This window comes from Ursus americanus, chromosome 9 (assembly GCF_024610735.1).
Source record: "Ursus americanus isolate L20-20 chromosome 9, mUrsAme1.1.p, whole genome shotgun sequence".
NCBI classification, from domain to species: Eukaryota; Metazoa; Chordata; class Mammalia; order Carnivora; family Ursidae; genus Ursus; species Ursus americanus.
Window position 1 is genome coordinate 1,328,555 of NC_142135.1, and position 26,909 is coordinate 1,355,463.

The following is a 26,909-nucleotide window of genomic DNA, read 5'->3' on the forward strand; positions in this document are numbered from 1 at the left end:
GGGACACTTGGCGTATGGCTCAGGGTAATGGACAGGAGGCACTCGCCTCGGGCAGCCACCACCGGACCTCGCCCGCCCCACTGCGGCTCTCTGCCCCCAGAAACACCTGGCTATGGGTCCAGGTTAAGTCAGGAGGCCTCCGGACCGCAGGCCCTGGGGGGACCACACGCCAGCCACTCCTCTCCAGAGACAGGCAGGAGTGACTCCCATTTCCATCAGTTAAAAAGAATTTATTTGGGCCACTGGGCGTGCGGGGCTGGCTGTGCGGCTCAGGAAGAGGGGGAAGCAGGAGCCCTCCCTCTGCAACCTCCCCCTGGTCCCCCGCTACTCCCGGTAGTGGACCCTCTGGTGCTGGATGAGCTGGGAGCTCTGGCCGAAGGCCTTGCCGCAGGCGCCGCAGGCAAAGGGCTTCTCGCCCGTGTGGGTCCGCAGGTGGCGGAAGAAGTGCGAGCGGCCGCGGAAGGCCTTCCCGCACTCGCCGCACTCGTAAGGCTTCTCGCCGGTGTGGATGCGCTGGTGCTCGATGAGCACTGAGCTCCAGATGAAGGCCTTGCCGCACTGGCTGCAGGCGTACGGCTTCTCGCCGGTGTGCAGCCGCTGGTGCCGCACCAGGTTGGAGCTCTGGCTGAACGCCTGGCCGCACTCGCCGCACTTGTAGGGCTTCTCGCCGTTGTGGGTGCGCAGGTGCTGCGTGAAGTGCGAGCTGTGGCTGAAGGCGCGGCCGCACTGGCCGCACTCGTACGGCTTCTCGCCCGTGTGCACGCGGTGGTGCTGGATGAAGCCCGACCAGCCGCGGAAGCGCTTCCCGCACTCGTGGCACGCGTACGGCTTCTCGCCCGTGTGGATGCGCTGGTGCTTCAGCAGCAGGGACTTGTACTTGAAGCTCTTGCCGCACGCCTCACAGCGGTGCGGCTTCCCGCCCCGCTGGCCCCCCGGCCCCGCCCCTCGGCCGCCCTCCGGCTCGCCGGCCCGCCCGGGCTCCCCCGCCGTCCCCGAGGCTCCCTGGGGCAGCAGCGTCATGCGCCAGGGGCCCCTCTTCTGGGAGCAGCGCGCGGTCCCCGGCGGCTGGCCCGTGGGCCGCTCCAAGCTGGACTCCTGCCCGAACCGGTCCGCACACTTGGGTCTACGGGGAAGGCTCCTCAGAAGGGTCCTCAGTGCCCCCCCGGCCTGGTCCACCTCGTCCTCGGGATGGCGCGGGCGGGGAGATGACGGAGGCTGCTCCGGCTCTGCCTCCGAGTCTGAAACGAGACAGGGAGGGCAGGTGGCACCCGCGCGGGCATCGGCCTCCCCCTCCGTGCCAGCGGAGGGGACCAGCAGGGGGCGCCGCGGTGAGGGCGGACCGAGGTGGACAACCCCCCCCCCCCAGACTTAGCCCCAGAGGCGAGCGGCAAAGCACCCTGCTCCAAAGGGTGCTGCCCAGGCTCCCCGCAGGGGTGCGGCCCCTCCCCTGACGCTCTGCAGGCCCGGGCCACTCCAGGAACTCCACAACCGTCTCCTGGTCTGGTCCCCCTGCTGCCCCGGGGATCTCCTGGCACTGTGGCAGGGAGGGTCTGCTCCAGGGAGGACCTCCTGGGGGGCGCAGAGACCCCAAAGGGGGCATCCCGAGGGCTTCCACGGGGGGGGGTGTGTGTGTGGCAAGGGGCTGAGGACCTGAATTAGTGCAGCCCAGCCAGGCTGTGGGGAGAAGGGGATGGGGACCAGAGCTTAATTTAAGGGACTCGTGGAGGCCCAGGGCACTACGTGGGGAAGGGGGACCCAGGATGACCCCCTGGCTGCTGGCCTGGGCGGGGAGTGCTGCTGTGCGGGAGATGCCGACTGGCGACAGCCCTGGGCTCGGGAAAGAGGTGTGGGCTGCACTCACAGCTTGGGGAAATGTCAGTGACAGACGGGAACTGAACGGGGCAGGGCCATCGAGGACAGAAGCCAGCACTAAGGCAGGGCCGGTGCCCGAGGCGGTGGGGTGCTGCAGAGCGCCTGGCACGTGGCAGCCATGGTGAGTGCCCTCGGCAGGGACGGGATGAAGGTTCTGCTCGCTCACCTGGCCGGCGGGTGTCTCTGCCAATCTGGGCCTCCTCCACATCTCGGAGATCCAGGCCGGACAGCTCCTCCTCCTGCAGTGGCTGGGAGAGCGCCTCAGGGCCGCCGCCAGTGGAGTCTGGGGGCACAGGGGGTGGGGGCTCATCTCCCCCTCCTCTCCAACCTAGCCCAGGCCTCGCTTGGCTGCTCCTCACGCAACACGCCTCCTTGCCCTCCTGGTGGCCCCGTGACAGTCCTTCCCTGAGAGGGACGGGCCCCAAGGCACTGCTTGGCTGCTCCGGAGGTGGGGGGCGGTCCTGGGAACATGGGCCTTTCTGGGCTGCAACCTCCACACATTCCCTTCCCCCATCACTCCCCACCACCTCTGAAGGCCCTGCCCGGGGCCCCAACACTGGGCACTCCTGGGGAGGCTGTGACCCTGAACCTGCCATGCCGGCGTGGAGGCCCCCAGGCCTGGGGCTCTCATGGACACCACACTGTGGGGGCCGGCCTTCCAGAGGAGGGAGAGCTGGGGCCAGAAGGGCGGGGGGCTTTTCTGGCTGGAAGGGGCGCTCCTTGTTTGTAAAATGGCACAGAGTCCATGCTTGGATGTGGACACGGGGAGGAGTGAGTTGGGGTGGGGTCAGAGTTCAGGTCTTGGGTGCCGAAGCCAGGCACCCTATCTGGAAGGCCTGCTCCTGGCTGGGGGATGGCGCTGCCCTGGCCCCACGGCTCCTCCCCACCTCCGGGCAGCTGGTACCTGCCCACCCTGGGGCTGCTCGTCCTTCTCTGTCACCTGCTCCTGCCCACAGGCTGCCCCTCCTACCACAGGGCTCCAGACCACACCTTCCAGAACGAGTTCTGGAAGCACAAGTCCTGGCAGGCACAGCCTTGTGCCGGGCCCCTTGGCCAGCCCAGCACAGTCCTGGCTCCCAATGTCTGTCCTGTTCCAGACCCCACCTGCCTAACTCCCTGCTCTGGAGGCTCGGGGAGGAGTGGATGCCAGCTCTTTGCTGCATGACCTCACCAGCTTCCCCCCCACCCCCAGGGACCAGGCCGAGTGCGTGGTGCCCATGCTGCTCCCCTTGCCCGCTAGAGCTGACAAATACCCCCCCCCCCAGCATTGTGCCCAGTCACAGAGATTTAAAAACTGGCTCTTTGCGTGAGGTGATGTGGGAGACTGGTGGGATCCAGCCCTGGGGTGGTCATGAGGGACCCCAGGTTTCGCAGGGCAGACCACACCCCTAACACTCTCTGTGGCCCACCTCACCCACTCTTGTCTGGGAGTTGGGAGGCTAGGGCTCCAGAAGTCCTGGCCTCACTGGCTGGAGGACCCTGGGCAGATTCCTGAGATGCTGGGGTATTTCCTCTGAGGGCACGTGTGGACCCCAGGGCACAGAGGAACTCACCAGCAAAGGCGATGAGGTCCAGAGACTGCGAGGAGCAGCTTCTGCCCTGGACAGCACCTTGGTCACGGGGCCCAGCTCTCCCTGCTGGGCTGGTCTCCATGAGGAGGGGTGGAAGGCATCCCCTGTCCTCCCTCTGGCCCCTTGGACCTCCCTGGGCTCCGTCACCCTCCAGCCACACCTCCTCCTTCAGAGCCTGCCAGAGGCCCCACCCCCTCTTCTTTAAGGTCCATCTTGGTTGTTTTCCTTGCGGGCAGCCCCCCCCCACACACTCTGTTTCTGAAAAGTACAGAGAGTGCCGAAGCTGTTGGCGGCAGCCCACGCTGTCCCTCACTGGGCAGGGCCCCTGGGCACTTGAGGGCACATGGCTGCAACTCGGGGGACCGAGCCCGGCCTTCAGGCTCTTGCTGGATCAGGGGCAGCCCCACTCTGCGTGGGCTGGAGGACCCGCACCCTGGGGGCCAGTCTTCTCGTCCAGCAGACCTGGCTGGGTCAGCATGTCTTCCAGGACAGCCCCTCCCCGGTCCTATGTCCTGCCAGTTAAGAACCACAAGCCACGGCTTGCTGGGCCGGGTGGGGGGAGGCGGGGTTGATGGCCCCGGGCTTGAGTCAGACTGATGTGTTCTGAATCCTACTGGCCTCCACTGGCTCACGTCTGGGCTTCCACATCCCTGTCAGAAACATGGGGACAGGAGGTCCTACCTTGCCAGGCTGTTGTGAAGGGTGGCATGAGAAACTGGAGGTGAAGAGTGGGCCCCAGAATCCTGACTGCATGGGGTCAGGGGGCACAGCCATGGGGAGGGTCTGGGAGAGGCCCTGAAACCTGCAGGGAGAGGCAGCTGTGCCGCAGAGTGTGTGCTCCTTCCCGGCAGCACCCAGCAACACCCCTCCCACCCCCAGCCTGGCCACCGCAGGGACGGGCAGGAGGCCGGGAGCAACCCCTGAGCCAGGTGCAGCCCAGGGCATGGCTACGAGCTGCTCCCGTTCTGAGCTGAACTGAGCTGGGAGAGAATCCCATGTTCCCTAGCTCCGTGTGACCTCTGTGGGCCTCACCGTCCTCATCTGTTCATGCCCCCAAGGGTGGTCACTGGGCTTTAAGACAGCCCGCGCGGCGCCCTCAGCACGGAGCTGGCACCTCTCCACCGTCATCACGTCACTCCCTGTATTGCCAGACTCGCCAGAGAGCCCCGGATGCAGAGCAAGGCCCTCCCCGACCCCAGGCTCAGGGCCAGCTCTTCAGGACACAGGTGGGATGAAGCATGCCCAGGCCCTCAACCTGGCAGTCATCAGCTCATTTGGGTCCTCAACTGCGAGGAGTGAGGCCAGGCCTCCTGTGGCACGTGGGGCACGGACAAAGCCCCTGGGACTTCCTGATGGCTGAGTGTGAGCAGGACCCAGGGGCACCCCATGTCATGGGGCTTGGACATCTTCTCCGCCCCCAATGCCCCGTCAGTCACTGGCTACTTCTATCCTTTGACAGCCTGAGACCCTGCCAGGAAGGTGGGACAGGCTGGCAGCTCCATCCCTGCAGGTCCCGGGGGGACCCCAACCCAAACCAGCCTGCCCAGAACTCCAGATGCTGTTTTCTTGGGGTGGCAGCAAAGGCCCATAAAAGTAGATGGGAGGACACAGGGACCTACCACTGAGGCTGCTCTTCCCCAATCCCCCAAAACACAGTCCCAGGGGACTATGGGGGCCATCGCTCACAAGGCCCAGTCTCCGGCCTTAACCACTGCTGCCCATCCCGACCCAAGTGTGAAGGTGCGGGAGCCCCAGCACCCAGTGAGCACCCAGTGAGCTGCCTTGTTTCCAGCCTGCAATGCCAGTGGTGTGGGGTGGGCAAATGGTGCAGGGAGGCGGAGGGAGCACAGCGCAGGGTGAGTACCGTGTTGATGACCTTGGAGGTGAAGCCGGGCCTCGCGGTGGTGGGTTCCAGGTGTCCCTGGTGATGCAAGATTGACAGGGGACGGGACACGAGGGGGCTCCTGACCATACCCCAGGGTCGCCATCTTCCCCAAGGCCTGCTGAAGGTATGCACACCTGGGACCTGGGGAAATGAAAACCATGGCAGGATGAGGGGGGTCAAAGGGAAGAGTGGAGGGCGGGGTCAATGCCAGCTGCCCGTCAGCCACAGGGAAGCTGGGGGCTCCACAGAGGGAGAGGAACAGGGATGCCAGGACGTGCCATGTGGGGCCTGGGGTGAGAGCAACTGGGCTCCTGGGATGTTTATCCTGCCATGTGAACAGCACCAGCATTCCCGCAGGGACCAGGCCCAAGCACCGGTCTGGATGGTTCTCCCCACCCAGAACCTAAAGCACGCACGGTCTCCCTGAAAAACTGCCCACAGCACAGCCGGGGGCTGCTGGCCTGCCGGAGCATGAACGCTCTAGCTCGAACCTTAACGCGACAATTCCTGAGAGGAACACTGCCTTCCTCAGACCCTGCGGAGCCCCGAGGGCTGCAGGCTGGAAACCACAGGGTGGCCCACAGTGCTCTGAGCCTCCTCTGGGATCGAAGGTACTTGGCTTTAATTCGGTTTGCAATAACGGTTTGGTCCAGTGTGAGAAGGGTTTTTCTTTGGTACTGTGGTGAAGCAGGATTCCTTATGAGGGTGTGAAGAGGGCGCAGGAAGGACAGAAGTTCATTAAGCAATGGCTGCTTCAAGGAGGTGGGGAGGCAGCCCCCACACGGCTCCTCGCCAGCGCCTGGGCCCTCTCAGCAGACCGCATTCCCTAATGATGGAAGGGTCACGGGCACTCAGAGAAGTGGACACAGGGGGACACGGGTAGGGCGACAGTCATGACATCTGGGTGCGGGCCCTCAGCCTCCTAAGTCTCAGCTCAAGTCACTGAGTTGGCTTCCTGGACTTAGCAGGGAAGGGGCACGCCCCCCACCCTGGCTGTCCGCGCGGGGGTGGCGCTCGCACAGGGCCGCCTGCACGAGCTCCAAGCGCAGGTTCCACGCCCACACTGCTGCGAACGGCGGCAGGAGGAGGGGACACTGACGCCACGGCCAGGAGCAGACCTTCCCGCCCCCTCTGCTCCCGGCCTGGAGCCTGAGCCCCGCGGGGAAGGGCCCGATCTCGGGGCGCTGGGCGGCAGGGCGGAGCCTGCCCGGCCGAGTCCGGCGCTCACGCCCCCGGCCGCGGACTTTTCTGAGCCTCCGCGTCCCACCTGCAAAGTGGGCACAGCGCCGGCTCCGTCCCCGCGGTTCCGGGGGCGTGGGGAGGCGCCCCGCACACGGACCCCCGCGCTCGTCGGGGGCCGGTGCGCCCTCTGCGGCCCGCCACCCCGCGGAGGCCTCCTCTGCGCCCCGGAGCGGCGGGGCGCTCACCCGCGCCCCCCGGGCGGGCCGGGGCCGAGGTCACGGCGACGCGGGGTGCGGCCGGGGCGGGGCCCGCGGGGACGACGCGCGAGCACGGGCGGGCCGAGCATCCCCGCAGCCGCCGCCGCCGCCCGGCGCCCACTCACCTTCCGAGCGGGAGGCGGCCGCCCGCGCGCCGGCCGGAAGTGCGCCCGCGCCCCGCCCCGGCCCGCCCGCGCGCACTTCCGGGACGCTCTGGGCGCCGGAGGACCGCCGCCTCCGTGGCGCGGGCGGGGCGGGGCGGGGCGGGGCTGGCGGTCCGCTGGAGTCCTCGGCAGGCGGCTGTGGCTTCAGTGCAAACGTCGCAGCCAGAGCGCTGTCAGTACCGCCGTGCTTCCCTCGCGGTGCTTCTGCTGGACGGCCACGTCGCTGGCCAGCTTGCTGAGAACAAATCTCTTCTTTTTGGGGTGTCTCAAACGCCCCTGCAAACTGTCCACCACCAAAATGTTCCCAAAGCCTAGGGCCTGAGAAGTGGCTGTTACAAAATTTCCCAGAGCCTCACCACGGAAATCCTCCGATGCGCACCCTGAGTCTCTTTTCCAGTCCTGCCCGCACGACCCCAGAGAGAGGAAAGTACGCGTCACTCCCGGTCCGGAAAGCAGACCGCCGAGCAGGCTTCTGCGAACCAGCCCAGCAGGGTGCACGCGCAGGGGCTTGCTCGCCCACATGGCCCTGAGCCCAGGCCGGCGGACGGCGCGAGGACAACCAGGGAGCCCCAGGCTGCAGGGATGCCCGGGGCCGGTGCCAGGCAGGAGGGAAGCTGGACGGTCAGGGGCAAGTGCAGGACTCCGCGACTGTGTGGGGAGGTGCGGTCCTCAGCTGGCGGCGAGACAGGATGAGAGCTGGGAACGGGCAGCCTGGAACCGCTGAGTGCAGAGTGCAGCCCCCCCACCGCAGGCTTCAGCCCTGCAGGCTCTGTAAGAATCGCCCGCTGCTCCCCTCTGCCGGACCTAATGCCAGGCCCTGGGCCAGTAGCTGGGGTATAGGGGGAAGAGGGCAGCTCGCTGACTCGATGGAGCTCCCATTCTAGTGTGTGGGAGAGAGCACCAACAAACTGGCAACACACCAGTATCACAGCGGGGTAAGAGCTTGGAGGGTGCACACGAGCGCCTACTGGTGCACGGAGGGCTCGCTAGGGCAGTGACATCAGAGGAGAGGGAGGAAGAGAGTAGGGCAAGCTAGTTGCACAAAGGCTAGAGGGAAGAGTCTTCAAAGCAGAAGGAAGAGCATGCGCCAAGGTCCTGAGGCATGAGCGTTGCCAAGGGTTTGGAAGAGACTAGGCAAGCTGGGAGTGTGGTGGGCCAAGAGCGAATGCAACTAGGTGGGCAAGCCGTCTCGCAGGTGTGATTAGGAGCCTGGATTTTAAGTGCACCAGGAGCCACCGAAGGTCCTGCGCAGGGCACTGAGATCTGATGTGCATTTTAAGATCAGTGTGGGACAGCAGGGAGGCAGGAGACAGGTGGTCTAGATAGAGAGTGGGCTGGGTAGGGCCCGTGTTGGGGACCAAACTGACAGCACCTGCCATTTGCGGGGATGTGGGGCACAAGGACTTGGGGTTCAGGCTGAAACATGACTGGCAGCCCACAATGCAGAGAGGTGGCTGGGGGCTGCCAGTCCCCTTCTCTGCCTGTCCCTCACCCTCTCCTTGCTGGCCTGTGTGTGGCCCCGCTGGCTTAGCTTCAGTGGCGTGGGGAGATGGGGGCGTATTTACTGCTGCGCAGACTTATAGCCCATCACGCGTCCCGCCTGCCTCTGCCCCACTTTCAGGGGATGCGGCCCCGCCCCGCGGTGCCGCCAGGCTCCTCAGCCTCCACAGGCCTCCTGTCAAGTGTTTGGGTTTCTGCTGAGAGCTGCCTGGCCTCCCCCTTGCTGACAGCTCTTCTCTTCTTTGTCCTCCCCGCCACCTGACTCCGGGGCTCAGCTGGAGTTCATCCTTGGCCGGGTCCTTTGCCACCAGGCATCCTGTGCTCTGCAGGGTGCCGAGCGGCTTCCCCGCTCCCACCCACCAGATGCCGGTGGCGCCTCCCCTCAGTTGGGACAAGCAAAATGTCTCCAGATATGATCATGCCCCCTTCTGGGGGTCAGGACTGCCCTCGGGAGAGCAGCTCTTCTGTGGAACGCAAAGTGAGCAAGGGCATGGGAGGGCAGCCCGAGCTGGGCTCCTCAGAACTCAGGGAAGCAGCCCCTCCAGGATTATGACTACGTAACACGAAGCAACCAAGGAACCCCTAGTTTCCCAGAATCTGGGGCCAGAAAGGCCATGTCTCTAGAGGGACATAGTATTTTGTCCCCTGAGGGCTCACTCTCACACTAAGACAGCAGATTCCTTTCTGGTTTATGTCCGTCTCTTACAAGTTTGGTTAATGTGAGGCAGCCCCCAAGAGATGCGTCTGGAGGCAGGGACCAGCTGGGTCTCTGGCTCCGCAGGCCTGAGCCAGACCCAGCACCTCTCTGGGGAGTCCCGACTGCACCCCCAGACTGCAGGGACATGAGCGGGACCCAGTGAACGGGTCAGAACAGATGTTTATTACGGGAGAAAACAGATTATCCACAAGCAGCAGGACAAGGACATGTTCCGGGGTGAATGCTGGGGAGGCGGCTGGAAAGTCCCGCGGACCCAGTGGGACATCCGTCGGGATGGAGACAGCCCCACGTGGAAGAAACCACAGAACCAGGATAAAACAAAACAGAATGTGTGCCCCACATGCAGAGCAGACTCGCTTTCTGAGGACGGAGGGAAGTGAAGAGACTAGAGTCCAAGTTCATCAGATGGACCTGTGCGGAAAGTCCCACTTCCCGCGCCCACGACCAGCAGCTGCGGAGAGCGCAGGTAGCCCGGGGACGTGCACTCCACCGGGGGCGTGAGGACAATCCCGTACGCGGAGTGCTCGAGCTCACCAGGAAACATGCACGTGTTAAAACCGGGATGCCGCGGGGTGGCTGCTGACACCGGGGGCACATGTGGAGTGATGGGGAGCTCGTGTGGACCCCGGTGCCGGCATCCATGTGTGCACCAGGGCCGAGGACCCCGGGTGCTCATGCTGCAGGCCTGGGGAGCCCATGTCTATGAGGACTGCAGATGACCACGGGCAGCAGCGTCCACGGGCCGCCATGGCCCCATCTGGGTCCTGGCAGGACGCTGGTCAAGGGGAGGACCCTGTGGTTCGTGGCACAGGCAGCTGGAGTTGGTAAGGAGGACACCAGGAGACCAGCAACTCTCCGCGCAGCGCGCACAGGTCGCTGGAGGCGTGGGCCACCGCTCGGAGCCCCGAGCTGTGTCCTTGGGCAGGAGACACGGAGTCTGCCCCATCATCTTTGCCGCCGCTCCCACCCTGAACTGGCCCTCAGCCCATTCCCTCTCTGGTCCCAACACTGCTTCCGTGGGCCTTGGGGATACCTCTTTACCCCTCTGTCCTGCTGAACACCCTGCCCTAGCCGGTCCTGCTCCAGAGCAAATGTCCAAGTGTCCCCCGTGCCACAGGCTTCTGCCTCGAACACCAGGACTTGGGAGCCCAGGCTTCGCGCCTGGAGCCACGGCTGCGGGGCACCTGCGGACCTGCATACTCTTCAGCCTGTCTCGGGGCCTTGCTCAATTTCAGGGGAAAGGAACGATCACAGCTTGGTGTCCGGATTGGGGAGGGACACAAGAGGTCACTGGAAATCAAGCCCAGGTAACACCCCGGTGCCTATAGCCTCCCCGGGGATGCAGTGGACCCGGTCACAAGTGAGCCCCCCAATCCGTGTGGGAGGAGGAAGCAGAGCCCCGCCTGCTGTGTGGCCCTCACGGCCCACTCCCCCACAGCGCTGGCTCCCACCTTCCCTCAGATCAAGGCCAGCGTGAGCCCCCTAGGGACAGATGCTGGCCGGGCTCCCAGGACGCCAAAGTGAAGGATGATCGAGGTCACCTCCTTGGGACATCGCAGGTGTCCTCCGTGCCCCCACCCAAGAGAACCGTGCTCAGCAGGGGGCACCCTGAAGGGTTCCCACTTGGAAAAGGCATTTCCCAGAGACATTCCCAGGACGCTGGGCTGGGAAAGTTGTTGGGTTGCCTGCGGGGTTTCCTCTGCCTGCAGTGCATTCCTAGAAGGCTGGGTGGCGTCAGCATTGCCCTCCTGGGGGGGGCGGGGCCAGAGGTGTGAATTTTATGGCTTTGGGAGAGGTTGGGGAACCAGCAAAGGCCCCACAGGGAGTCCGCAGCCTTCATGGGGCTCGGCAAGGGGACTGGAGACAAGCCGCTGCTCACCTGTGGCATCACTCAGCCCTGCCCCCCCAGCGTGGATTTCCTGCCTGGGCCCCGCGCCCCCACCGTCCCTCAGACGGTTCCTCGGGGCTCAGGACTGGGGCAATTTCATTAGTTGGGAGGTCCACGTTTATGCACAGTTCATCAGGAGCTTCTTGACTGGGGTGATCTGCTCTCACACCAGAAAAGGACAAGAATTACCTTTTGAACAAAGAAACGCAATTATTACCTGGCTGCTGGGAAGCAACGAGCACACAAGTGAGGCCGTGCTCCCTTCCCTCCCACGCTGTGGGAGCCGGACTGGCCAGCGCTGGCGGTCGGGGCTCCACCCACGCACCCCAGACCTGGACGGCAACAGAACCGGGAGGAAAGTGCTCATGTCTCAAAAAAGTTCAGAAAGTTAGCAAATGTAACATTTCAAACAAAGGTAAGCCTCAGGGGAATACGGTGTAATGCACAGCTGCTCACAGCTCTGCTCCCGGCCCACGCGGTTTAGGACCCAGTCTCCCCACCGACGCCGCGCCGGAGGGGGCCGGGCTCCTCTCTCCCTACCCCCACTTCACTGTTGATGCACATTTGGGTTATTTCCAATTTTTCTGACATTCCACATGCGCTATAAATATTACTGGGCATGTAGGAAAGTTCTCTACGGTGTTTTAATGAGTGAAATTCCTGGGCCGGCACCGTGTGGCACATCTGTAACTTGCTAGGAAATGCTATTTTTGTTGCTAAAGTGGATTGATAACTTTTTAAAACTGCATTTTGTTAATAGCACAGCAAATTCAATTGACTTTTTTTCACTGTGGGGAAATATACACGGTGTTTATTATTTTGTTTGTGTACAATCCGTGGCATTAAGTACACCCTTATCTTTCCCCAGCCTTCTTATCGCTCCCAACAGAAACCCTGCCCCCACCAGACTCCCCTGTGCTGGCCTCGGGGAACCTCCACCCTGCAGCTGTGTGTGGGGGACGCCGCCTCGGCCCCTCCGGAGAGCAGGCCACACCGCGGTGTCCCGGGCCGGCTTCCGAGGCTCAGGCTGGGGCAGGTCGCAGCCTGGGTCTGCGCTTCATTCCCGCACGGCTGACGGCTGTGCCTGGGTCTAGCACCACGTGTCGTGTGTCCGTTCGTCTGGTGAGGGACACTCGAGCTGCGTCCACTGACGGCCACCATGAGTGCCTGCTGCAAACCTTCCCGAGCCCGTCCCTGACGAGCCTGCTTCCCCTTCTGCCTCTGGGCCTCCGGGAATCCTGCTCCTGACCAACTTGCGACAAGCTTGCTGGGCCCTTAGTTTCAGTCCGTGGTGACGGTGTTCAGACTCCACGTAGACGGCAGGCTCACCTGCTGATAAACCCACTCAGGGTTTCCCACTGTAATCTGATGTGTGTCTTTTCCTCCTAGTCTGGCTCCGGGCACAGGGGGAGCCGTGAGGCCGGCCCTCGTGTGTTCTGTGCTCACAGGGGACGCCGGCTACACGGGACGAGGCTGCAGTGGGGCTCCAGGGGCTGGGAGACGCTCCGTACCAGGCTTAGATAATGCTGTTATATTCCTTATTTATGAAGGTAGATTATCATAAGGGATGGTGCATTTTGGCACATAGTTAACTATTAAGATGATAATATGCCCCTCCCCCAACGTGTTGATGGGAGAAATCACATCAGTTTTAAGCCAAACTGACCTTCCTGGAAGAGACCTCATCTGGCCGCGCTCCGCGCTCGCTGCTGGCCGGCTGGGCGTAGTCTGCCAGCACCGTGCTTGGGCCCCTGCGCCCGCGAGCACGCACGTCGTGGCTGTCCCAGCTCATAAAATAAGGTGACGTGTTTCCTCTTTTCAATCTTCGAGTCCGCAGAGGACTGGAATGGGTTCTTGAACTCACTTGTGTGCCTTCTGGACTTGCGTTCTTTGGGGAAGACTCTAGACTCCAGACACGCTCTGCGTGGCAGGCACGGGGTCTTTGGGCCGCTTGTCTTGGGCCGGCTTCCCTACCTCACCTGTGCTCACGTTCCCTGGCTCCGAGTTTGTCTTTTCTGATCTCTGACATACCCGCTGTCACGTCCCCTTTGCATTCGCGATGCTTCGTTGGCTCCTGCTCTCTTCCTGGGCCCTGCTGCGGGACCATGCCAGCCTGAACGGTCCTTGCAGACAAGCAGCGTCCACCGGCTTCCTGCCCACGACAGCCTCCGTTCCCACTGGTTGTGTGGTTCTGCTCTTTGTGGTTCCCTCTCTGCCACTTTGCATTTGTTCCGCGGTTCTTTTTATCGTTTTCAAAGTCAAAGGCTCAGCCTCTGATTTCTAGCTCGGGCCGCTGATGGAAGCGCTTAGGGCTATACGTCCGTGTGTGGCTTCAGTGGCTCCCAGAGAAGCTCTGGCGAGTCCTAGTCTCAGTGTCAGTGAGGTCTGAGTATTTTATAGGTTTCATGTTTTTTTAACTTGAGTCAGATTATTGAGAAAGCTTTCTTTTTCCTAGGACAGGAGTTTCATTTGAACAACAGAAAAATCCTCAAAACTCCCAGAACGACAGGAGGCAGAAAAGGCCACTCACTGAATGGAATTTGATTTTGTGATTTTTCTCCTGACTGTAAACTGTATTCAAAAAAAAAAAATTTCTAAGCCTTGCTTTTTAAAAAGTATTCTTCTGTTGCTCTTTTCCAGGCTGAAGCAGTTGAAGCTGCCGTCTTCCCGGGAGAGGCACTGAGGGCCATCGGCGTGCACGGCCACTCCCGTGCGCACGAGCAAATGTCCACCTCGCTAAAAACACAAACACATGGGGCGCCTGGGGGGCTCAGTCGTTAAGCGTCTGCCTTCGGCTCAGGACGTGATCCCAGGGTCCTGGGATCGAGCCCCACATCAGGCTCCTCCGCTGGGAGCCTGCTTCTTTCCTCTCCCACTCCCCCTGCTTGTGTTCCCTCTCTCGCTGGCTGTCTTTCTCTGTCAAATAAATAAATAAAATCTTAAAAAAAAATAAAAATAAAAACACAAACACAGAGCAAGAAGGCCCACACCCAACGCGGGGCTCGAACTCCCAACCTGGAGATCAAGAGTTGCAAGCTCCATCCCTGGAGTCGGCCAGGCGCCCTCAGAGCTGACATTCTTAGATCAGACTTGCACTTAAGACTTCACACGTCGACTCACTGAGTCAGGTTAAGCTCCGTCAGCGTCCCCATGTCACGACTGAGGAAACTGAGGCAGCATGAGGAGGTTAAGTACATGCCCCCGGTCCCACATCGCCAGACACAGCTCAAGTAGCTAACCCCTGGTGAGAGCCTGTGCCCTTCACCACCTACTTCCTCTCTAGAAATCAAAGCCTCAGGTCAGAGTACATTTCTTTCTCTTCTAACAAACTGGCAATGACGAAACCCACCTGCCTGCTGCTGGGGACGCCAGGGCAAGCCTGCTGTCTGTGTGCCGCCGGGGTGCCCACCCCGCACAGCCTGGATGGGGGTACTTGCCGCCACGATCTCCACCTGTTTCCGTGCCTGGGGACCCATCCTGTTGGCCCTAAATGCAGAAAAGTATTTATCTCAGCATTATTTCTAATGCCCGAAACCAGAAACAACCCACGTGCCCATTAGGAGACGGCCAACCCCTCTGTTCAGCGCCCCTCTAGGCAGCAGTCCAGACCATGGCCGCGGCCGTCCGCACAGGGAAATGCCACACAGCCCCACATTACACAGTAACACACGTGTCCTGCTATGTCATCAGGCCTAGTAAATACAGACCAAACCACTCTGAAGAGGACGCGGACACCCTGGATGTGCGCGCCGTGGCCGCCCACGCTCCGGCACCAGGGCTCACTGCTCTGAGCCCCTCCGTGGCCCTCGCAGGGTCTCCTGCCGCCTCCTGCGCCCGGCTTCCCCCCCAGCAGCCAGTCCTGCGGATGCCAGCGCACACGGGATGGTGTGACTCACATGCCCTTCACCCACGACAGGCCCAACCTGGCCGCCGCCTGTCTCTGTAAATAAAACACGGCACACTCACTCCCTTGTGTGTTGTCTGACTGCTGTCACATGTCACAGCACAGTTGAGCGGTGACAGAGGCCTTAGGGCCCCAAGGCCAAGAAGAGTTACTATCTGGCCCTTTGCAGAAAATGTCTGCCAGCCTCGCTCCAGGTTCAGGAATGACTGACACGCAAGCCATCTGCTTTGTCACTCTCAGAGCGTATACAGGTCTTGTTACTGTTTCTTTGCTGAACGTTTGAGAGTAAATTGCAGACATCATGACCCTGTGCCCCTGAAAACCTTAGTGAGTATCTTTCACAAGGATGAGGTCAGGACGGCCGCAGTCCAAGCAGGAACTTGGAAACTGGTGCAGCCCTGCCACCCAGTGGACAGTGTGGACACAAGGTTTGCCAAATGTCCCAGGAAGGTCCCTTACAGTTACCTTTCCAGTCCAGGACTATACCCTGTGTGTGTCCCCCCGGAACTCCTGCCACACCGGAGGCGAGCTGCGTCAGGTGTGGGAGGGCCCGCTGCGCCGGCGGGGGCGGGGTAGGTGCCCAGCTCAGGTGTCATAACATCACAGCTTCTAGAAAGAACAAGAACAACCTGGGGAAGCATTTCCACTGGGCGCATCTGTGACCTCCTAATGGGGAAATGGGTCTCCCCCTGATTCAGGACCTTCCTGCAGGACAGAATCCTCAAAGAGTAAGGCCATTTTGGGGGTCCGAATAGCTGAAAGTGTGGGCATCATTTTCCCAGTTACCCATTACCTCCTGGTTGACGGTCACCTCAGTCCGCTTACACTGTCAGAAATTCTGGGACACACTGCACCACCCCGAGAGCGTGGAGCCCCATCCAGACCACTCCAGGGGGAAACCAAGGATGGGAACAGCACATGGCTTTGCCCGGGGGATAAGATGGAACTTGGGGGCCAGGCATGAGGAAGTGGCACTAACCTGGAGAGCCGATCCTGGGGGGCAGGGTGCACCGCCTCATGTCTGAAGACCCCACGGCAGACGCAGGCTGGCTCACAGTTGCCCTCACATTCCTGGGGCCTCCACCGTGTGTCCAGGGCAGGGATCTCCCACGGCGGCAGCAGGTAGGTCCTAAGTGATCCACCTGGGTGAGTCAGGCCGCTCCCCTGGGACGGGGGCCAGGCCAGGGGGGCACACAAGGGGTCCAGTTCCTGGGGATGGGGTGGGGGATGGTGGTAATGGTGAGTTCCAGGACTGGCGCTGCAGCCCGAGGAGGGAAGTCAGAGCACAAACCGCTGTCACCATGGCCAGCTGAGTGGGGATAGCAGGCATCTGGTGCAGCGCCGTGGGCACCACCACAGAACATGGCTCTCAGCTCAGGGCCACAGGCCTACTGCCGGGCTGCACAGGGATGGCCCGGCAGGTCGAGTCTGCAGACTCAAGTCTTCAAAGGAGCAGGTGAGAGGGCTGAGACCACAGGGGATGCCACAGGCAGAGGGCGCCGTGGGAGGTGCTGGGCTGCCGGCAAGCAGCCGCTGACTCCCGCGCCCCACGGACAGCTGCTGATAGCCCCAGGGTCTCTGGTGCCGCTTCCGCGAGCCCTGCCCACGTTACCATGGGGTCTCGATCCGGAGATGCTCTGGACCAGGAAGGTGTCTCCCGCGCTCGAGCACTTGCTTACTCCACTGGCTTGATTTTCCTGATGATGAGGGGGACGCCTGGGCACAGGTGTGCTGAGCTCACGGACCCCCGGCACCGATCAGATGCTGCAGGAGGGACGGCTCCCATCAGCACAAGCACCGCATCTCGGCAGACAGCCTCCCCGCACTCAGTGCTTCTTCCGTGGGTGACGCTTCCGATGGCGAATGAGACATGAGCTGTAGGCAAAGGTTTTCCCACATTCCTTACACTCGTACGGCTTCTCTCCAGTGTGCGTTTTCTGATGTTTTAGGAGATTGGAGCCGCAGTTAAAGGCCTTCCCGCACTCGGTGCATTTAAAGGGCTTCTCTCCAGTGTGGATTCTCTGGTGTTTGGTGACATCGGAGCTGTGCCTGAATGTCTTCCCACACTGCTCACACTTGAAGGGCTTCTCTCCCGTGTGAACCCTCTGGTGGCGAAGGTGGTCTGTCTTGTGCTTGAAGACGCGTCCACACTCGCTGCACTCGTAGGGCTTCTTCCTCTGAAAAGGAATGAACACAGGAACCCCCTCAAAGTCATCTTTAAATGAAGCATCGAAAGCATCAAATATGTGTTCTTCATCTTCGGGACTCAGGCTGGCTTCCTTGTGCTTTTTTGCCAGAGTGGACCTCTTGCTCGCCCTTTTCTCCCCAGGGGCTTTCTCTCCTTTGGGAGTGCCCTGTAGCAAATCTCCTCCTTCCTTTGGGGTCTGTGCCTTCTTTTTGCCCGTGGGCTTTTCCATCTTTTTGTTCCCAGGAGAGAGGAAGGGCCACTGGAAGCCAAGAAGGGCTAAGGAGAAAGGCCAGGGGCCAGACCCTCCACTTCTGAAAGCTCTCGCTTTAGTCACAGCTCTTCATTTTTCTGAGCTTGTAACGAGAGCTCCGGAGCAGGAAGGCTGCGCCAGAGAGAGGACGCCACCGATCCTCGTGCTGCCGGAGAAGCCAGACCATGAAGGTTAGATCACGCGGGCGTGTGGGAAGAACAGAGCTGTGTGCTCCTGCGGTGGAAAGGCTACGGGATGGACGGGGGGCGCCGGGGAACTCGGCCCCTTCCCTGCTCGTGTGTTCCCTGGACACCTCATGAGCCTCTCACCAAACAGGACACTCGCTCTAACCCTCTCCCTGGGGATGGGGTCTCCAGGCCTGAGTCCAGCGGGGTCTGACATGGATCACAGACCAACAGCTCCGTGTGGTCCCCACGTTGGCGTTTTTTCCCCACCGTTTTCTCCCTCCTTCTCCACTTCCTGTATTCGGGACCAGACGACGTGCTTTTGGAGCCACAGGACCCACATGTGCCCCTTTGGGAGCTGCCCTCCTGTCACCTAGAGCCTGGGGTCTGAGTTGCATCAAACTTGGGGCTAGCTCCCCAAGGGGCGCCCCAGCCCTCCTCCCGTGGTCCATCTCTGCCAGCACCCCGTGTCATGCACCTGCCCCAACCGCCAGTGCCTCACACTTACAAGCCCCACACATGCCTAACCTGGCCTGTTCTCTGGCCCTGCCTCGTCCCTCGGCCCACTCCTCACTCCCCTCCAGCCACCCAGCTTTCTTTGCGTTCCTCAAACATACCCAGTCCTTCCTGCCTCCGTGCCTGGCTGATTCCAGAAACAGGCCAAGAGCAGATGTTCATGGGGCTGGCCCCTCACTTCATTCAGACCTCTGAATGGGCCCTTCTCAGAGAGGCCTCCTTGACTCAACCAAACACCGCCCCCACTCCCTGTTCCCTTACTGGGCTCTAGTCTTCCCCAGGGCACTTAACCAGAGCAACTCCTCCATCAACTAGGTCTTGCGTACTGTCTGAGACACCTGATGTTCCCTGTCCCCAACTCCGTCTAACAGCACCCAATTCCACCACAAATTCAAACAGGATCCAACAGCCCCCGGTGTCTGGAGGAGCGTCACCCACACAGCTCCTAGTGCCTTTGTTGAGATCCCTCTTCTATTTCGTTCCTGTATTATTCCAGAACTTCCTTGCCCTCGTCTCCCCTCAGTGCTAACTACGGAATTCCAGCATCGAGCCTGGACAAACTCCAGGCTCTTTAACTGCTAGTGAAAGAGATCTCCACAAGACTGAGAAAAAGGCTTTTTTTAAAAAAAAGCTCCAAAGGCAGGTCCTATTCTGATCTTCCAACATTCCCTGCAAACAGCGTTCTTAGCAAAGGTATCTTGTGGCCTGTGACGGCCACCCTGACCTACTAGGAGGCCTGTAACCCTGACAGGCTGTCTCACCCCAAACTGTGATGCCCTAGGTGGTAATACCCTCAGTGATGTGTTTTTCTTCGAATCTTCTTTTCCATCCCATTTATTTACCTGAACATTTTAATCTGTGTGACTATCCAACTCCTGTGTGTGAAAACACTGTACTTTTTTTTTTTTTTTTTAAATAAGCTCTATGCCCAACTTGGGGCTTGAACTCAAGACCCCAAGATCAAGAGTCGCAGGATCCACGGCCTGAGCCAGCCAGGCGCCCCCAAGTGGTTTTAAGGTATAAATACTTCGAACTCTTTTTAAAGTCAAAAGGGTACCTTGGGCTTTCCTCTCCTCCCCCGTGCAGAGGAAATGATAAAATGACTGGAGATTCTCCCTCGCGACAAGGAGTCTGAGAGTCCGGCTGTACACTTCGTTTGGATTCAGGCCTGTGTTGCCCCGAAGGCTCTACTGGAGGCAGGTTCTGGGAGGAGACTGCTCTCTGCATCAGGTGGGAGCCTGACCTGAGGTACAGGAAGCTCATCGGGGCTGCGGGAAGCATGCAGAAACGGGGGGCCCTCTGCTGGGGAGGGCAGAGGGCCACAGCACCAGGCAAGGATACTGGAGTCACAGGCTGCTGTCTAGTTTCAGTAGAAAACTGAGGAAAACCAAGAACTACTATGAAAGCGCCCTCAACCCTGTACCCACCCGCTGGAGGGCCTGCGTGGGGTTCCTCTGCGCTCGTTTCCTGCCGAGACTGGTAGGGAGGCCGCGGTTTCCCCAAGGGCAAGAACTACGGCTATTTCATCCCTGCATCCCTGGCTACGAGGCCACAGCCAGCACGTATCAGCGCTCAGGAATCATTCTAGATATTCGTCTCATCTGCCCAATTCAGGCTGGCAGGTGCCTGATGGCAAAGAGCACACCAAGTTATCCAAGAGCCAAAACCGGAGTAGAGCCGAGGTCGTGGTCCCCCACTTCCCAGGCCTGTACACGGGGGTGCCTGCCGCAGCCACACAGGCGCTCAATCCACCGGGCCCAAGGGCTGGGGTGCTGTGCCCGCTGTGCAACTTCAGAGTAGTTCCTTTCCTCTCTGGGCCAGGCCTCCTGAACTGCAAGCTTTGGGTCCCCCCGCCTTCAGAAGCCTGGGTCTCAGGGGAGCCTGGATTACGAGCTGCTTTGGGATACAAAGGCACACATGCACCCCAACAGTCCGCTGGGCCCCCCGCCTGCCAGCAGCCACGAGCTGGGTCGAGGCCGACGAAAGGGGCCCCGAGGGGCAGCACGATGCGCCCCCGCCAACGACAGGGCCTCGTCGGCCAAGCGTGCAGGGCCCCGGGGCGCCGCCTTCACCTCGATCCGCTCCTCGCTGCTCCTCGCCCTCCTCCCCGCGGCGCCCGGGAGGCGAAGGAGGAGAGGCCGCCGCCCTGGGCCGAAGGGGCGGGCCCAAGCGACGCCGGAGGGGACCGGCGAGTCCCTGGATGGAGGGCGGGGGCCCAGGAACGGACGTGCCCCTAGCCCAGCCCCGGCGCAGCCCGACCTCCCGCGGCAGCGCTCCCCAGCCCGCCCAGCCGAGCAGCCGGGCCGCCGCGCCCACCGGAAGGGCCCGCCCCTTCCGGCGCCGCTCTAGGAGGAGGGGCCCCGGGCCTCTCAGTGGTACGCCGGCGCCTGGCTCGGCCGGCTTGTCTTCTCTTTTTCATTTCTGCGACGGCTTCCTCGACCCCGGCCGCGCCCGCCGGAAGGCCCGCCCCTCAGGCCCCGCCCCTCAGCTCTGTCCCCGCCCCCTCTCTCTGTCCTCCCCTCCCTCGCAGCATCCTAGTCTCTTCATTCCTGCGCGCCCTCCCTCTCCCCGGCCCTCCCTCCCTCCTGCCTTTGCCCCTTCCCTCGCCCCTGCGCCCCCTTTCTCACCCCGCCCCCTCCGTCATTCCTCTCCCGCCCCTGACTGTGCTCCTCGCACACAGCAGGTGCACCCGGCCGGTGTTCCGTTGCGCTGGTGCTCCCTCTGCCTGGGACGCCCCTCCCCAGCTGTTGGCTTGGCGCACCCCACGTCCTTCCGGAGAGCTCGGCTCCTCCTTGGCGCCCACCCCGCCTCCCTGTGTGTATTCAGTTCCTGCTTCCCGCACACTTAGCTGCTTAAAACGACACTTGTTTGTTACCTGAGTTCCTGTGGGACAGGCATCCCGGAGTCCGGGCCTGCCTCGGATGGCCTCTGTGCGGTCGCGCCAGGCTGCAGGCACGGAGTCCTCTGGCTGCGTTCTCAGCTGGAGGCTCAACTGGGGAAGAATCTGCTTCCACACTCCCCTGCTTGTTGGCAGGATGCATTTCCTGGGGGCTGTGCCACTGAGGGCCTGCTTCTTACCAGCTGTTGGCTAGAGGACCTTGGGTCCTAGTGCCCCCCCACATTCCCTGCCATGGGGCCTTCCCAACATGGCTGTTTGCTTCTTCAGGGCCAGCAAGAGAGCCTCTCTCTCCGTTCTGCTCAGATGGAGTCTCATAGAATGCAGCCCAACCGTGGGAGTGACCTCCTGTCACCAACATACAGTGTGACCTAACCACAGGACTGACATTCTGTCACCTCTGCCATGTCATGGTTTTGTTTTGTTTTGTTTTAAAGATTTTATTTATTTATTTGACAGAGAGAGAGGGGGGGAACACAAGCAGGGGGGTGGGAGAGGAAGAAGCAGGCTCCCAGCGGAGGAGCCTGATGTGGGGCTCAATCCCAGGACTCTGGGATCACGCCCTGAGTCAAAGACAGCGGCTTAACGACTGAGCCACCCAGGCTCCTCCCATGTCGTGGTTTTGAAGCAAGTCACAGATGCCGCCTGCATTTGGGGAAGAGAGCAGTCTCTGTAATACCCTAGTTGGTCTCTTCCCCCACCTCCGGACTTCCCGGCCCTGCCATGCAATTTTTTTCACAGCATATTCCAGCGTCTGACATACTATGTCATCTCCTTATCAGTATGTTTGTCAGGCACAGGCACACCTCAGAGGGTGAGGGCAGTGGGGCTCTGACACCACCAGGAGGCAGATGGCGCAGTCCGGCGAGTCCCAAGCATGTTGCCTTCCCGGTGTCCATCAAGGTTATGTGGACGCCACGCTCTAGTCCATGAAGCCGGCAGCAGCCTTGTGTCTAAACTACATGTACGAGCCTTCGTTACCAAACATACCCTCTTGCTACAAATGCTAGCGGCGACCTGAGCTGTCAGTGAGTCCAACCTTCGGCCCCACGGTGGCAGCTGCGAACTCATCTGGTGGCGGCTGCTGAAGCTGGGGGCGGCGGGGGGGCTGGCCAGTTCTTCAAACAAGACAACAATGAAGTTTGCCACATCAACTGACCCTTCCTTTCACGAACAGTATCTCTGGAATGTGTGATGCTGTCTGACGGCATTTCATCCACAGACCTTCCTCCAAAACTGGCATCTGTCCTCTCAAACCCTGCTGCCGCCTTACCAACTAGGGCCATGGAATAGTCTAGATCCTCTGTTGTCATTTCCTGTCTTCACAGCACCCTCACCAGGAGCAGCTTCCATCTCCTGAAAGCACGTCCTCTGCTCCTCCGAGCGGCACCTCCTCATCCGTGAGTTTGAGCACAAGATCGCGGCAGTGTGGGCCACGTCCAGGCTCCACTCAGGATTCTGGTTCTCCTGCTGTTGGCACCACGTCTGCGGGGACGTCCTCCGCTGATGTCCTGAGCCCCTCAGTCGTTCAGGAGGGTTGGAGCCCCTTCCTTCCAAACTCCTGTTACTACTGACATTTTGACCTCTTCCCATGAATCAGGAATGCTCTTCATGGCATCTAGAATGGTGACTCTTTTCCAGAAGGTTTTCAGTTGGTTTTGCCCAGATCCATCAGAGGAATCCCTATGTATGACCGCTATTGCCTTCTTAAGTAAGACGATTTGACAGTCAAAACTACTCCTTGATCCACCGGCTACAGAACAGATGTTGTGTTAGCAGGCATGAAGACAACATAAATCTCCTTGTCCATCTCCATCAGAGCTCCTGGGTCACAGGGTGCATTGTCAGTGAGCAGTCCTATTCCGAAAGGAATCTTTTTTTCCGAGCGGTAGGTCTCAAGAGTGGGCTTAAAATATTCAGTACACCATGTTGTAAACAGGTGACGGTTGCCCAGGCTTTCTTGTTCTGTCGATGCAGCTCAGGGAGAGTGGATTTAGCATGATTCCTAAGGGCCCTAGGACTTCCAGAATATTCGGCCAGTGAGCACTGGCTTCATCTGACAGGCACCAGCTGCATGAGCCCCTAACACGGGAGTCAGCCTGTCCTTTGCAGCTTTAAAGCCAGGCACTGACTTCTCCTCTCCAGCTGCCAGAGCCCTAGATGGCGTCTCGTTCCAGTAGACGGCTGTTTCGTCTACACCGGAAGTCTGCTGGTTAGTGCAGCCACCCTCGTGAATGATCTGAGCGCAGTCTTCTGGAGAACTTGCGGCCGCTCCTACGTCAGCACTGCTGTTTCGTCTTGTGCTTGCGGTACAAGTCCTATGTGGTACTTGTACGGTATGGAGACGACGTCTTTGCTCCAAACTCACGAACCTGTGCTGGCCGACAGCTGGTCTCCTGCAGCTTCCCCACCTTTCCCAGCCTTCACGGAATTGAAGAGAGTGAGGGCCTTGCTCTGGGTGAGGCTTTGCTCTGAGAGAATGCTGTGGCTGGTGGGATCTTCCATCCAGACCAGTACAACGTTCTCCATGTCAGCAGTAAGGCTGTTTCGCTTTCTTACCATTCACGTGTTCCCCGGAGAAGCACGTGTGATTTCCTTCCAGAACTTCTCCTTTGTGCTCACGATGTGGCTGTGGGGTGCAAATGGGCTGGCTTTCCGCCTGTCTGGGCTTTCGATATGCCTTCCCACTACGCTCGATCGTTTCTAGCTTTCAATATAAAGAGATGCGTGACTTTTCCTTTTACCTGAGCCCCGACGGGTCACTGTAGGGTTATTAGCTGGCCTAATTTTAATATTGTTGTGTCTCAGGGAACAGGGCTCCCGGGGAGAGGGAGAGAGAGACGGGGAACGGCCGGTCACTGGAGCGGTCAGCACACAGACATTTATCCATTAAGTTTGCCATCTTTTACTAGTGTGGTTTGCGGCACCCCAAAACAATTACAATAGTAACGTCCGAGATCACCGATCACAGATCATGGTAACAAATTAGTAATAATTGAAATGTTTGAAATATTGCAAGAATTACCAAAACGTGACACAGGAGCACAAAATGAGCAAACACTGTTGGAGAGATGGTGTGGATAGACTTGTTTGTGGAATTGCCACAAACTCTCAGTTGTAAAAAGGAGTCTCTCCGAAGTCCGATAAAACGCGGTGTGCCTGTAGGTATTTCTCATCACAAATCCCGATGCCGCAGGGCTCTGCTACTGTGACCGCTTGGAAATGTTCATAATGAAATGTCTACATGTGGAGAGGGGCCAGAGCCTGTCCCCATGTGTCTCCTTGACTGCATGAGGATAATAAAAAAAAAGTTGCCCAAACTTCTGTCATTAATTGAGTTTGTCTTCTTTTTAAATTTTATTTTATTTATTTATTTGTGAGAGAGCATAAACAGAGGGAGCGGCAGGCAGAGGAAGAGGGAGAAGCAGACACCCTGCAGAGCAGGGAGCCCGATGCAGGCTTCAATCCCAGGACCCTGGGATCATGACCTGAGCCGAAGGCAGATGCTTAACTGACTGAGCCCCCAGGTGTCCTGAATTTGTCTTCTTTTAAGTTAGTGCAGAATCTAGAGTCCCAAACACCAGGAAGGGGAATGCTGGGACCAGTCAAGGGGAAACAGGAATTTGGGGCATGGAAGGGCTTAAGCCCAGGCCCCTGCTCTGCTGTCAAACAGTGTTGATTCTGTGGTCTTGACCCAGTGTGGGCTTTTTTTTTTTTTTAAGGTTTTATTTATTTATTTGACAGAGAGAGACAGCGAGAGAGGGAACACAAGCAGGGGGAGTGTGAGAGGGAGAAGCAGGCCTCCGGCCGAACAGCCTGATGTAGGGCTCAATCCCAGGACCCTGGGATCATGACCTGAGCCGAAGGCAGATGCTTAATGGATGAGCCGCCCAGGCACCCCGACCCAGTGTTGAGTCCTGGCTGAAGGCCAGTCAGTTCCCTCTTGTGGGCAGCCGGTGGCGTCTCTTATCCGACTTCCATACTCCAGACCCTGGCACACCTACCTTACCTGCCCCAGGGTTGGTACCAGACACCTAGAGATAGCCCCTGTGCCTAGAGATGCCAAAATTATTCAAATGAGCCAATCTCCAGGGAGCCTGTACATCTCAGCTACCCAGCCCTGCTGGCTGTCTGCTGCCGCTCCTGCAGACCCCCAGCGGGTGTAGCCCCCCGTGGTCCTGCCATGAGTCACAGAGTCTGACTTCCATCTTTCCCAGTGTCACCCTGCTGTGTCCCACCATCAGAAGAACCTTTACATTTTATAGAACTTCTGCAGAAGAACTGGTGTTCGGGTCTCAGCTGTGCTGCTTACCAGCTGTGTGATCTTGAGCAATTCCCTGCTCCCCTTGGTTTTCCCATGTGAAGTGGGGGTCAGTCCCTACACTAAGTGAGCAGGTGCAGGTAGAAATCTTGGTAAAACACCTGGCTTCATAGATGCTTCTGGGACTTCTCCTTACACCCCTGCCGCCTGACATAGAACTGTACCCCCAGCCTTGCCCTAGAGGTCTGGACACTAGCATCTTTCTGACTGGACATTGGCAATGAGCACCATACCACCCCCTTGTTTCCCTAACAGCTGACTTCCATCTCAGGGTAAAGTCGTTTGCAATGGCCTAATGCTCCCACTGACAGAAGCTGATACATAAGAGCTGATAAATCATAGAAACTGTCCTGTTTAAACTCTGGAGAGCTGGGGAAGCAACAACGACAAGAAGGACTAAAATTCCAGAGACGGGAAATGGGCAGACCTGCCCTGGAACCTACTTCTGGTCACCTGAGCACATGGCACCTTGTGGTTGCTGAGAGCCTGAGAATTTGACTGTGGTCAAGGCAGAGGCCACCCCTGGGAGAGAGAGAAATGAGAAAGCAGAATTGGAGAGTGGAGAGGACTCTAATGTACAGTTGGTCTCATACAGATTTTGGAATCCACTTATCAATTTCCACACACAAAATCTTAAAACCACAATGAGCACTACTACACCCACCGGAATGGTTACAATTTGAAAGGCTCACAATACCAAGTGTTGGTGAGGCTGTGGAGCAACTGGAACGCTCCTAAAACACTGGTGGAGACAGTGCGTGAGAACTGTTACAACACTGGTGGACACAGTGTGTGAGAACTGTTACAACGCCAGTGACACAGTGTGTGAGAACTCGTACAACACCGGTGGATACAGTGCGTGAGAGCTCGTACAACACTGGTGACACAGTGCATGAGAACTGTTACAACACTGGTGGACACAGTGTGTGAGAACTGTTACAACGCCAGTGACACAGTGCGTGAGAACTCGTACAACACCGGTGACACAGTGCATGAGAACTGTTATAACGCCAGTGACACAGTGTGTGAGAACTCATACAACACTGGTGGACACAGTGCGTGAGAGCTCGTACAACACCGGTGGACACAGTGCATGAGAGCTCGTACAACACCGGTGGACACAGTGCATGAGAGCTCGTACAACACCGGTGGACACAGTGCGTGAGAACTGTTACAACACCGGTGACACAGTGCGTGAGAACTGTTACAACGCCGGTGACACAGTGCGTGAGAACTCGTACAACACCGGTGGACACAGTGCGTGAGAACTGAACAATGCCAGTGACACAGTGTGTGAGAACTGGTACAACACCGATGACACAGTGCGTGAGAACTCGTACAACACCGGTGACACAGTGCGTGAGAACTGTTACAACACCGGTGGACACAGTGCGTGAGAACTGTTACAACACCGGTGGACACAGTGCGTGAGAACTGTTACAACACCGGTGGACACAGTGCGTGAGAACTGTTACAACACCGGTGGACACAGTGCGTGAGAACTGAACAATGCCAGTGACACAGTGCGTGAGAACTGGTACAACACCGATGACACAGTGCGTGAGAACTCGTACAACACCAGTGACACAGTGTGTGAGAACTCGTACAACAC

At 59.5% G+C, this 26,909-nt stretch overlaps 2 protein-coding genes across 9 annotated transcripts; both read right to left on the reverse strand.

Moving 5' to 3' along the window:
- Positions 1 to 182: 182 nt before the first annotated feature.
- On the reverse strand, positions 183 to 6,967 carry GLI4 (GLI family zinc finger 4). 3 transcript variants are annotated; one of them, XM_087864537.1, is made up of 5 exons: positions 6,893 to 6,967; positions 5,308 to 5,469; positions 3,426 to 3,701; positions 2,039 to 2,155; positions 183 to 1,238 (listed from the first exon to the last, which is right to left on the reverse strand). In XM_087864537.1, exons 2-5 carry the CDS (start codon positions 5,429 to 5,431, stop codon positions 325 to 327), a joined length of 1,431 nt encoding a protein of 476 aa, XP_087720663.1. In that variant the 5' UTR covers positions 5,432 to 5,469; positions 6,893 to 6,967; the 3' UTR covers positions 183 to 324. The 3 variants fall into 3 exon arrangements, with proteins under 3 accessions (XP_087720663.1, XP_087720664.1, XP_045633168.2); XM_087864538.1 differs by lacking the exon at positions 3,426 to 3,701 and having other exon boundaries at positions 190 to 1,238; positions 5,320 to 5,469; XM_045777212.2 differs by lacking the exon at positions 3,426 to 3,701 and having other exon boundaries at positions 192 to 1,238.
- A 2,333-nt stretch (positions 6,968 to 9,300) lies between these two features.
- ZFP41 (ZFP41 zinc finger protein) lies at positions 9,301 to 20,402 on the reverse strand. Of its 6 annotated transcripts, XM_045777220.2 has the most exons (6): positions 19,138 to 20,402; positions 15,921 to 17,545; positions 15,407 to 15,550; positions 14,387 to 14,523; positions 14,053 to 14,205; positions 9,301 to 13,953 (listed from the first exon to the last, which is right to left on the reverse strand). In XM_045777220.2, the coding sequence occupies exon 2, from the start codon at positions 17,356 to 17,358 to the stop codon at positions 16,768 to 16,770; it is 591 nt and encodes a 196-aa protein (XP_045633176.1). In that variant the 5' UTR covers positions 17,359 to 17,545; positions 19,138 to 20,402; the 3' UTR covers positions 9,301 to 13,953; positions 14,053 to 14,205; positions 14,387 to 14,523; positions 15,407 to 15,550; positions 15,921 to 16,767. The 6 variants fall into 6 exon arrangements, with proteins under 6 accessions (XP_045633176.1, XP_087720666.1, XP_045633175.1 ...); XM_087864540.1 differs by having other exon boundaries at positions 14,053 to 14,196; positions 15,921 to 20,402; XM_045777219.2 differs by having other exon boundaries at positions 15,921 to 20,402.
- Positions 20,403 to 26,909: the final 6,507 nt, after the last annotated feature.